The sequence below is a fragment of the Tyto alba genome, unplaced genomic scaffold, assembly GCF_018691265.1.
Source record: "Tyto alba isolate M040663 unplaced genomic scaffold, T.alba_DEE_v4.0 Super-Scaffold_38, whole genome shotgun sequence".
NCBI lineage: Eukaryota > Metazoa > Chordata > Aves > Strigiformes > Tytonidae > Tyto > Tyto alba.
In genome coordinates, this window is record NW_024881313.1 from 24,195,307 (window position 1) to 24,208,046 (window position 12,740).

General features: G+C 38.0%; 1 protein-coding gene across 8 annotated transcripts in view; it reads right to left on the minus strand.

Annotated features, from left to right (window-relative positions):
* MPP7 (membrane palmitoylated protein 7) overlaps positions 1 to 12,740 on the minus strand; it is a 157,149-nt gene that overhangs the window by 93,031 nt on the left and 51,378 nt on the right. For all 8 annotated transcript variants that reach the window (XM_042802051.1, XM_042802053.1, XM_042802048.1 and 5 more), the window contains exon 3: positions 7,914 to 8,032. In XM_042802051.1, coding sequence (XP_042657985.1) covers positions 7,914 to 8,032 — 119 coding nt within the window. The remainder of the gene's footprint in view (positions 1 to 7,913; positions 8,033 to 12,740) is intronic.

Below are 12,740 nucleotides of genomic sequence, written 5' to 3' on the forward strand. Positions count from 1 at the left end.
CTGCTCCGTCATGGGTCACTAACTTCCTCCGACTGGATTCTCTCCCACGGCTGCAGCCCTTCCCGAGCTGCTCCGGCGTGGGACTCCCCCGCATGCTGCAATCCTCCCAGCGCTGAATTACAGCAGCGGGGATACCTTTTCCCATGAGACCCCGGCCTTCTTCGGGCACAGAACCTTGGTCAGCCGAGCAGGAACAACAGGCTGTAAATCACTGTCTGCTCCACCGTAGATCTTCATGGGTGGCAGGGGGGGGCGCCCTGCCGTCTCACCACAGGATACAGGGGGGTCTCTGCTCCGGCACACCTCCCCCCTCCTTTCTTCCTCCGTTCCTCCACTGACCTTGGTGTTCACGCAGCTGCAGCAACTCCTCCTCACAAGTCCGCCTGCCCGTCACCACGTCCCTTCTTAAATACGTTATCGCAGAGGCGCAGCCGATTGGCTCAATTTCCCAAACAGAAGTGGAGCTGACGTGGAGCTGGGGGAGCTTCGAGAAGCTTCTCACAGGGGGCCGCCCCGATAGCCCCCTCCCCTGCCACCAAAAAACTGCACCACTCACTCAACCCAGGACAACTAGCTAGAATTAAAACAAGTACTTCTAGTTGAACCATCACAGAGGATCCTTATTTCACCACAAATGCATTAACCCACCCATTTGTCACTAACTTGACATGCATGTTCTTACAATCAAGGTTACAGTATCTAAAGCTATGCCTGACCACTTTCTCAATAAATTGAAGGTGCATTTTTTCACTTTATTAAAGGCACAAATAAGCACAGATATGTATGTGTGAACACATGGAGCAAAACAACTTTATCTTTACTCAAAGAAAAAGTAAACCTGTTACACATTATCGTCTGTGGAAAGTTGCGGGGTCTAGCTGTGATTCCAAACAGGAATCCATTTTTATTTTTCTTATTTTTGCCTCATTATTACCTGATGTACTGCATTTTTATACAGAAAGAGCACAAACAAGTCAAAGGGTTCAACACACACATCAACCAGAACCGTCCCCAATCTCAACAAGAGAAACAATCACTTGCTTAATGCCTGCCTGCTAGCTACCTTTTCCCTAATGTTTCCATTGAAACAATATCAGCCTGAATAAAGTAAAGATCCTATACTATTTTCTATAAAACTTCAACTACCTTATTCTGATTAATTTGATCACTGTTCCCATGGAAATTAAGTTTAAAGGCAGCTGACTGCCTCCAGCTAAGAGCGATCTCTTTACTTGCAGATTTCAGTTGCTGGCTATTGAGCAAGTCTCAAAAAAAATCACTTTGGCTTCAAAAATAACACTTCAAATTTATGTAGCATTTCATAACACCTTGCATTACACTTTTTTTTAATGCAATAATTTTGATGGAAGCAAAACGACTCATTGCTTCAGTTGTAATAGCTCCAAATACAAATGCTAACTATTGTCAGTCATCTAGAGGCTTTCTTACAGAGTATTATTTTTCCAATAATTTTCATCTTTGTGTAAGCAGAAAGCATGTGGCACGTTTATATTTCAGTATATGAATTAGACCATTACCCACAAATACTTTGGTTGCAAAGAGTACTGAAATTTTACCACTCCTCCATATATATTATGTACATACAACCCAAGCAGGAAGCTTCAAAATTAACTGGAGATCAAGCTTCCTCTCCAGACAATGAAGGAAAGAAAAAAGGCAGCCTTAAATTTCCTCCATGCAGTTTTTGTATTTCTTTGCAGATTCAGCATCCTAATACTGTCCATATATACCTTATTGCTAGATAGTTGTAGGACTGAAAACTTTGTATCATGTGTTTTTTGCCAACAGGACCTGAGGCAAGACTGGACCATGCCTCTTCCAACAAGAGACATTCACTGAACAAGGACATTCTTACATAAATTAAGATTTCCTTGATCTATGATGATCTGGATTAAAAGAATGATAAATAACTGCCACCTATAATCTAGTACATCAATAGTAATGAATTCAACTATAATAATTCCTTCTCTCCCTGCCAGAAAGAGTAAAAGTTTTCAAACTGGCATAACGGACTACACCTGTGACTTGTTTGGAAAGTCTGGATTACAAGAGTGATTGCTTTACTCTTGCCATCAGTGGGCTTTGCATTCTTTCTCTGACTGAAAGATGTAAACTATAATGTAAGAAGAAACCTTGTTTGATTCTCTTCTAGAGCATGAAGAACAATTACTTTTCACTGGCCATGAATTGTTCTGGCTGCCAACCACCACGCTCACACCTCCTCCAGATGGCCAGGTGGTAAATGCTTACTCACACTGCCTTTTCCTTCTTTTTTTCCCATCTCCAGAGCAAACAGCACTGCATACCTCCACATGAATTTACAGAACTGCAGCCTATTCCCTTTCCAGGGAGGCACAGATTTTTAAAAATAAATACAGTTGAGAACTCAGCAATAAAGAACCTTAAGGACTTCAAGTACCAAAGCAACATTTTAGTGAATGAACTATCAGTTTCAGTAATTCCACTTACATCTCCGCAACTCTCCAATGCTTTCCCCACAAACCACAATCCACCTATTCTGTTAGATCTGAGGTTAGGTGCCACCTAAAGTCTACCAGTTCCCAGTTCCACTTTCTCTTCCAGTGCATTTTCCAGGCTTTCTGCTCTTGGCTAACACAGCTCCTCTGCGCTCCTTCTGAGGTGGATTTTTTTTCTGCCATGAATCAGAAACTGTAACAGTCTCTTAACAGTGCAAACATACTAGCCATCAATATCCCCTCACAAACACACCCTGATCTCCCCATCTTCTATCCAAGATAAAGGTTAACAGAAAAAAAAGTTATTGTGATCTGAAGAAGACAGACCCTTCCAACAGTAAATAATGAAGATTGCATAAATATTAGTTCTAGAGAAGGTATAAATAAAGAACAAAGTTATGAGAAAGTAAATAACTTCTGTACGTTCAGCAAAAAGTATTTCAGTATCAACTTCAAGCTTGAAGTGCAGAAGCAGTCAACATGAATATCATCTGGCTGCCATGAAGAAAGCCAACTCCATCTCAGTACAATCTCCAACCTTCATTCTGCATCATTTGTGTCAGGCTAAAGTCTTACCCTGTGTAATACATCCTCCCAAGCCACAATCATCCTTCCAGTCCTTTGACAGATACACAGATATAATTTCTTCCATCTATGGGTCGTCCCCATAAAAAGTTCAGAACAATCAGCTGTCGCACACCACTCGTCAGAACAAGTCACATAATCTGAAGCCCGTTTCCTCTATGTTCTTTCAGGAAGAAGATCCACATGTGTGGATGCCTGAGCTCGTGCCAGGCAGGAACATTCCCCATTTGGATGCACAACACGGGAGATGAGCACACATTATCTGTGTGGTACGCAGCTGGATGTTGGCTGCAGAATGCCTGACACATCACAGGGTAGGGGAAGCTGCACCATACGACCCCTCCATGAGTGCCTAGAGAGTCTGCATAGCTCTTCCAGGTGAAAGGTGGGACAGTTATGAGCTAGTCTATCTTCTAACATAAAACAAGCCATTAAACCTTACTGAGATTCTGCAATTCTATACTGTAGATGCAAAGACATTCATCTTACAGACTAACAGCCTTTTTCATGCAGTTTGTGTTTAAGTTCTGGGTAAAAGCTGTGAGTATATATAAACTTGCCTATGAACTAGGCTTATACCAGTCCAGACCGAAGATTAAGCACATCATCTGTGGATTGTCAATTTTATCACTAAACATGTGTCAAATCAATCCCTTTTGCTTTGCCCTAGTCAGTTCGTTTTTTCTAAATGCTATCTTTATTTTACTCACTACCAGCAAAGGAACCACAGTAGGCTGAAAGCATCTACATTTACATATTGAAAAATCTGAGTCTTTACACCAAAACTTTCCAGTACTTCCATACCACAATGATTGTAAAATGTTGGCTATGTAATCATATGATTCAATTTACATGCCAAAAAAATTACACCAGGCTACACTCAACTACTTTATTTTTGGAAAAGTTATTAGGCATCAACACGGACAAACACTAGCACATGTAAAATAATTTCTCAGAACATCAAGTCAAGTCATATCCAGGTGAAACTAATAGAAAATTAGCACAAATTAACGTTTTGGAGGGTCAGCTACCAAAATAATATGCAGTTGTTGTAAAATCAGACTAGATTCACCATATAGTCCTTACTTTTGCAGTAGTTATTTTATTTTCCAGTGCCACGTACTGCTTTTTGGATGTACAAACTCTTCCCTATCAAGAGGAACAGCAACACCACTTGCTGTGGCTTCTTTTTCATAACGCAAAGTACCGTACTGGCTGAAGAACCGTGCATGCTCCGAGTTGGCCAAAACCAATTAGTAAACTGCAGTTGATTACGAAATACTTCAGTAGCAGCCCAGCAGATAAGCTTACTCAATTCTTGAGCATTACATCCACAACCAGAAAAGTTTAAGGCAACAGTGCAAGTAGAAGCTTCATCCTGGAGCTCAACAAACAGTAAAGCATGTGTCTGGTGCACTAACAGCAAGCAAACGCACACGGAAACTCTTTCAGGTCGTCTAAAAATAAACTAAAAAGAGTAGTTAGAACAGATCTTTATTTATCCCTTCTGTTCCTCTAAAAAAAAAAAAAAAAATCCAAGCAGAGCACATGTGTACTATTTCAGGTTTCAGCTACGTTAGTGCTTGTAATTACCCTAAAGGATCATCTCTTCACGTTTCTTTCCTATAAATCTCTACAGAATTACTGGGATCTCTGCTATATAAAAAGTAATGAGATGGCTGAAGATTTTTGGTAGAACTTAAGAGAGTCGTGTAATAAGACAAGGAAGTAACAAATTGAGGGAAGCAGAGACAAATTTTAAACATTCACTATCCAGAGCCAGTTTTCTCTTCCAAACTGTCAACAATGGTTGTGGGTTCCCTCTTCTCTATACTTTGCAAACTAAAATCTAATCAACAGATTCCTTTATTGAGAAAAGGGACAGCATGAACAGTTGCATCAGTTTTTGCTGGTTTTACTTACTACAATAGGAATGTACTGCAGGGAACAATCCAGTATTTGCAGGGGAATGGACTGGATGATCTAATACAACTTTTCCATTTCTAACTTCTTAGAACAGCTCAGGCTGATCCAAGTTCACAAAGAGATTTCTGTCCAACAATACTGAATGAAGAGAACTCCAAGACAAGGTCTGGGGCTTTTTTTTCCATTTTCTTTCTTTTCAATATTAAGAGAGCCAAAATAGCAAACCATATGCCACAGTATACAACCATATAGAAAACACTATGATAAATAAATAACCATAAATCTTAGATTCTATCTGTAGAAAAAGTTTAAAGTTCATTTTATACTTAAACCTTTCAAGCAATTTGGAGCATTTTGTAACTTATGAAAAAAGGTCTCTTCTAATATTTGAAATTATTAAACAGTAAGGTAAGAAGAACAACGTAGAAAATGTTATTAACCAGTGTGTCTGTCTTCAATAGATAAATGTAAGTGCCTAATTAGCAGAATACCCAATGCTCACTTCCTTCCAAAACCGACACATACCAGGATCACAACATCCTTGGCTTTAAACTGGTGCTTTTTTTTTTTTTTTTTTGAAATATCTATCATCATTCTCTGCCTGAGGAATTAAAAACATTTGTCTTTGCAAGTACAGTTGACTTTAAGAAGTTATTGCTAGGAAAACCAGTCTTTCAAATAAGACACCAGAACCCAGAAAGAAAGATTTGGCACTTCTGAAGCCTTGTAACAGGGAAAAACTATGGCAGATGGGGTGGTTCTACTCTTACAGCTCTCTTCCAAAAAGGCTATCAACTGCCTTCTCTGAAACTTGATAGGATACTGAATAATCCTACTTAAAAATGTGTTAGAGATAAAACAAATACCATGAGCCTCAGACACAGTTAAGCCCATCTTGGGGCAAGGATATGAACTAGAAAACCTTTTAAAAGCTCTTCATGCCCTACTTCCTATACCTGAACTCCACAGAAATCAAAAGGTGAGGTTTGATACCCTGTAATATGCACTGGGTCAGACCAGATGGCTCTTAATAGTCTCAATTCTTTTAATTAAAAAACTTTGTCTTGTGAATGAAATTAATATGGCATAGTAAAGAAGTGCAACTACTGAACACTAAAGATTCAGTTTCAAGAATTATGTCTATTTTAACTTAGCATGAGAGTTAATAGGACATTAAAAGAACCGTTCACAGGGTCAGAGTTACATGTACATTTAATACTTGGACCTAAAATGTTCAAGATAAATAATAAAGATGCCTTCAATGCCTTCTTGTTATAACTGAAATAAAATGACCGTTCACTGATCCCCAAAACTTTCTATCTGCTTCAAGCAAGCTCTCATGAATTCTTTTTTGTTAAACTCAAAGACCAATCCACCCTGCAATAACAAACAACACAGTAACTAGGGCACTAAAATAGGAGATCCATAGGAGAGCCAACTTTTTCAAACTGAGTCTATACTGAAGGTAAGTCAGTTGCTGTTGTGCTATCTTTGTCTACTTTTGGGAGAAGGGACAAAAGGGAGCATGTGAAGGAGTTTGAAAAGATTTAGGTTTTGCCTCAATAGAAAAATAGGGAAAATGTTGAAATGTCAATTCACACTCATTTTCTAGCCGGTCTTCTTTAATTCCCAATCCAGAAAGAAAATTAATTTAGCAACTGACCTAACATTTTGCTTAGATGTGTGTCACTGTCAGTCTATATTAGAAAGATGGTGTTCCCTTTGCAGTGATCTTCTGAGCCACCTGAGCAGACGGCTGCAGCAAAGCAGTAAGGAATCTGGGAATCACCACACTTCAGAAACTTTGATGAAAGTATTTAGGCAAGCAAGTATATCCAAGCACTGTTCCCTTGTTGCTCTTGTGTGTCAACTACCAGATAGTACTTGTGTTTACTTTTATATGTCAATTCTCAGCTATTTTGAAAATAATTTTGGTCAAGTATCAACATCATTACATCTTTTTTCAGAGTAAGATAGTTGAAAGAAATGGAAACAGGTGAGTCTTGCAAACCTACATCAAAATAATCCCAATTTTAAGCTTCCTTTAAATCAGTGACTGAGAAGTATAACAAATTCTGCTCAATTATGTGTGAGTCTGGATATATTCACGGCACGAGTTACTACCACCTACTGACTCATTTGAGACCTCAGAATTTCCTTCCAGCTTGAATTAGCTCTGTACTAAAGACTGAAGACATACTTACCATTTTGTAGGAGTGGAACATTTCTAGCCAGCTGATTGGTCCCATTTTTCTGCTATAAGCAATTTTAACCGTATTGGGGTGGCTCTGCATACTCCCATGGCATGCTTTGATTTCTTGCTGATCATTTTCATAGCAGGACACTTTACTCAAGTATTCTTCCAAACTTATTTTTGGTTGCACTTTAGTCCAATGTATTTATGTGCAAAACACAATTTTAAATGGAGGCAAGCCAATAAAAGAAACAGCTTACTAGAATTTCAGTTGACTTTGTTAAAGGAAATTATTTTAAATTAATGTGGCTACTGAACTGTTGCCATACTTGACCTCAGAAAATATATTCCTTCTAATTTTTGCTGTGAGCATTTATTTATTTAAGCTAAACTCCAGGTCTTGAATGTTGACCATAAAGAAGTCTCAGATTTCCTGCTACTATTTCGTACTCTTTTTTTCTAAACAAGGGCAAACAACATATGTTTGCTGCATTAGCATTACACTGCCAAAACATCACTCTTAAATGAAATCATCTATGTATTTTTGGTAGAATCTTATTTAACAACTTCCACCCCTGACAGAAACAGAGTTAAAACAAGGATGTTTTGTTTTCATGAAGCAACAGTTTGCTCACTGGTTTACTAGATGGCGCTCAAAACATTTTTCCATATGCTCTTCTCAAAGAGAATCTGATTTAAATGTGGTTTACCTTCACCAGTGAATGAAGGCTTTTTTCACCAAACATATCCCAGAGGAAGGTCAGGTCTTCCTGGCTGTCCACATGTGGCTGCAGCTGGGCTGGCAATGCAGCCAACAGCTCGTACAGACCTATAAAATGAAAATAAAACACAAAGTATAATCTAGGGGTGATCTCATTAATTTCACTTAACAGTTCTGTGTAATTGGCTGCCTGGAGCATGTCATTTTAACTGAATAGGGAGTCTGGAGTATCCAGCATAACATTACCTTGTAGAACGAAAAGGAACATTTTAAAAAAAAATTTGCTAAGAAGCAAGTATTAGCAGTGTACTTTTTACCTTGTCACAGTTGTCAAGCTTCTACATCCATATATATTTACACAAGGTTATGCAGAAAATTCATAAAGGTTTTGAAAAAAGGATAAAACCAGAAAAAAACATGCATTCCTTTGCTTAATCGTTATTCCATTTCCCTTGATGTTAGCCAAAGAGTGAAATGAGTCATGAATAGGAAAAACTTCCTTAAAAGAACAGAAACTGGATAGGGTGGTCCATTAAAAAAAGGTTCGTGGTTTCTCTAAATATTTCTTGCTAATATATTGCTTAATATTTTTTTTATCCCGTGTTCAGTAGGAATCCACAGCAAGACAAAAGGAACTGCTCTGTTTTGCAGGATTAAACCTTAAAAAACAAAACCAGCACAGTTTTCCCAGACACACACAGAGAAATAATTCAGTAACATTTTTAATTTGCAGGTATTTGGGATTCTCCATAGGGTTAAAGCAATTGCTGTTCCCAGTTATTTGTGGCACACCTCACCAGCAGTCTCAGAGGGGTAGACAGTAGCACACTGTTCCACAGTAGCATACAGCATAAAATATCCATCATGCACACAGGCCATCAAACTGCTGTCCAAGAAATGTAGCAACAGTGTTTGCAGCAGCCCTCTTTAGGGAGGTAACCTGGCAGGAGTTGATATCAATTCATAGCACATGTTTAATTTTCCAGTGGGATTACTTGGGGTAAAAAGGACAAAATGCCTTTTTCTCCTGTCTGCTGTCTACAAAAACACCAATAGTCTCCTGGGATCCAAGATACACGGCCCTGTTATTATTTTTAGTCTGAGTGCTGCTGTTCATCACAAGGACAGATTTACAAGATATTCTACTGGTTAAGAACATTGTTGTAAATTATAGGTTACCTATTGTTGTTATGCCTATTATCTCCCTAAAACTTATGATTTAGAATATTTACTAGTAAACAATTTCACAACTTTTCCAGGCACTATGTAATCCTTTCAAAATTACATACAGCACCTTCAGGATCTGATTATTTAACATTTGTCTTTTTACTGCCTCTCAGTAAAATATTCTGGAAAAAAAAAAGTTCTTTCCAGATACATTCTTTTTGTGGTCCAAGCTTTTTTGGTGGTTGACATTCATTTCTCTTACAATCTTGCTTTTATTTAAATCTGCTCATTCGTGCTTCAGAAATATTGCAAAAGAGGATACAACTCAAACCACTACAATTTTGCATGGACAGAAAACGAACACTGAGCCTTACCTAGTGAGATGCAGTCAGTGATTGAGCTGACACGCACAGGACAGAGGTTTGAATGGGACTCTTGGCTCCGACTTTCTGGACTATTAGAACTTTATCACTTAACAAAAATGATTATTTTTATTGTGCAATTTATGCTTCAAAACATTTTCATTTAGAAAATTTAAAAATTTCCTTAAACCTAACACTTATATTTCTGCATATAGCCAGTTTTGTTACTACATTTACTTCACAATAACCTGAAAGTTTGTAGAAAATTGAATAGATGTAAGCTTACACTGTGGCATAACTGCTTAGGAACAATTCACATGTGCCATTCCGAAGAAAGAAAATATTAGCTTCAGCCACTCCCTTCAAATAAGAGATGTATAACAGAGTAAGCTTTCTTTTCCTTGATCCATCAGATCTGCTTATAGTTCACATATAATCAACTGTAAAACTATTCTATCCTTGTAACTTGCTCCTCAAAGCTTTGATAAATAAATCCCCAGTGAAAATAAAATGAAAGTTCATGTTTCCTGATGGATTAACTATTAGAGTAGTGACACAGGGTGAGACTAAATCTGCCTATAATGGGACTTAGATTTTATGCACAGAACTCCCAAAGAAAAGTCCTGCCTGCTGGCACTCCAGGACTTACTCACTCTGCAGGTGCTTATACACATTAAGGTTTCCAAATCCAGGGCAAATGTGTCTTTGGGCTTCACTTATTCATATCGCCCTGAACTGCCCCTTAGGGAAATGGGTGTCCATGACCCTAGTGCACTACTCTAGCTTTCATAGCAACGCACCCAATCTGTACAACTCTCCTGGGAAAGCAGAGAAAATTAGACAGGTGCTGAATGATCTACCCAGTATCATGGCTATGTTTCTAGTTATGCCCTGCTTTGGCTCTATGGTCCAGTCTTTGAAAGCTTTCAACCAGAAGAAAATCAGAATCCCACCCTTCACAGCAGCACAATGCAAGGACTGCACCGTGCAGCATGCTGGAGAGCACCATTCTCCCGCTCCTTCAGCCTCCTCTTCAAACTGAGCACTACAAAGCCAGAAATAAAAAAAAAAAAAAACCTAACTCAATCAAGGAGTGAAATTAAAATCAGGCAAAAGGAGCACTTGAGGTATTTAGCTGGGGAGAGAGAAGACAAAGATCTAGAATATGTCTAAAGTTAAATTTATGTAATTCCAGGTCATCTGATGCAGCTATAGCCTCCTTCCAAACAGAAGGTAATGGCAGCAGAAGGTATAAGCACCTGTACAGGTTTATTTTTACAGTCTCGTTTTTTCTTGCTCCTTCTGCGGTGCCCAGTACCACACAATCAAAAATTTTCAGATGAGCATTCAAATTTTTATATATTAAGAAAACCAGTAAGTGGATCTCCAACTAAAATATTGCATATTATTTGTGTCTCAGTTATATAAAGTGTGGTGGTGTTATTCATTGCAGTGTGAAGAAACAGTGAAAATTGTGGCTGGCATATGACTTTCAGCAAATTGGATTTAAAAAAAAGTTCTTTTGTGATATGGACAGGGACAAAATTATTTGTCAAGTTACTGTCAACTGGTAATGAAACTGAAACCACTACATTGGCAACTACACGTGAGCCTAATTTAAATTACCAGTTCTGATAACTGGTGACATCCATCTTTCCAACACCTGAAAGGCAGTAGCTCAAATCTCAGCAGCCCTGTAAAATGTCCCTGTACAGAGATGCTGCCATGCAGCAATAGAAGTAATCTGAACCCAACAACAGAGACTGCTTCAGTCCAACCTCAAGTCTCCTGCAAAACTTCTAACTAGCATCTCCGGTGGTTTTGCAAGCCAGAGCCAAAGGCCACTGAAATAAATGCAAATTTCTCACTGGATTTAGTACTGCCAGGCTGTTGAAACCAAGTATTTTTTTTTAATCTTTTCAGTAGCAATTATAAAGACTGAAGTGATGTTATACTGAACACTTCTGATCACTTCTAAAATAAAAAAAAAAAAAACAAACTTTCAAGAAGGTTATAGCTATACCCCCTGTATTGAGATGAACTGTTTTGTAAATTAAAAATGCATGTTCATCACATAAACCACAAAATGATATGTATCTCAGCACCTAAGAGCTCAATGTTACTGTTGTAAGCACGTCACTGCCAGGCCTTGGCTGTGCTCTTGGTCTCAATTTGTTATTTCTCTTAAAGTCCCAGCTTAAGTCATATGACATGCATGGACCTCCTACTAAAAAAAGTATTTTGCACACATTTTTTGAAAGATGCCCTCAATTTAAATAAACACACACACAAAAAGCTTTTTCAAAAGTATCTAGAAGTTGTGTTTAAAAAAAAAAAAAATCATGGAAAACCAAAAAAAAAAACAAACACCCTAGTTTTTTTTAATGCCTGATGTTGGCAACACTGTAGAGAGTCTTAGAAAAAAAAATTTGCTTTTTTTATACACTGTTGCTATTCTACACAGGTTCTTCTATTTTTTTTTTTTCTTTTTAATCCGGTTTGCCTAAATTTAACCAGCTTTTATATTTAAAAGGAATCATGTGTCCACTGGGATCTTCTAATATCAAAATACTTCAGGTGTCAGAATTCAGTAAAGTAAACATCACTTACACAAGAAAAACTCATTTACTTCAGTTTTTAAAAGCAGATCATATATTCAAAGGTCCCAGAAGACCTGAGCATACATAAAAACAATTAACAATGAGCTTAAACATGGATATGTAAGACTATTTTACAATTAAAGGAGGGGAGGTAAGTCCAGTCAGTCCTACAGCTTTGGGGGTGGTGGGGTGTGGTGTGGAGGGGGAAACAAAACAAAAGCCAAATGAAAGACCCAAATGGATCACAATGAAATCATCCCCAAACATTCTCATATCACTGAGACAGAAGAGGAAAAAGGGCCCTTTCTAGATTAACCAAGGTCACAATAATCCAGGGGCAGTAATAGAAGTCAATTCCAGAGAAACAAGGGAGGTCCTAGTTTTAGATACTAGTATGCTATTTATGTTATATACATTAGGTACAGTATCTAACACTTATGTGCACTAAGTGAAAGCCTATTGCATGGAAATATTAATAAAAGAAGACAAGCACTGCACATCGGAATACTATAAAACTCTTGTAAGAGTGGAAGGCGGAGGGGGTTCTTTGAAGGTGCTTATATTAGTCTACTAAATCCAATTACCCGATTCAAGAATAAATAAATTTAAAAGATAATACTGGCTATGCAATACACTTCCATGAAATTTAGTTCAGCCAAGAAAAGTGATGCAGGAAACTAAAAACCA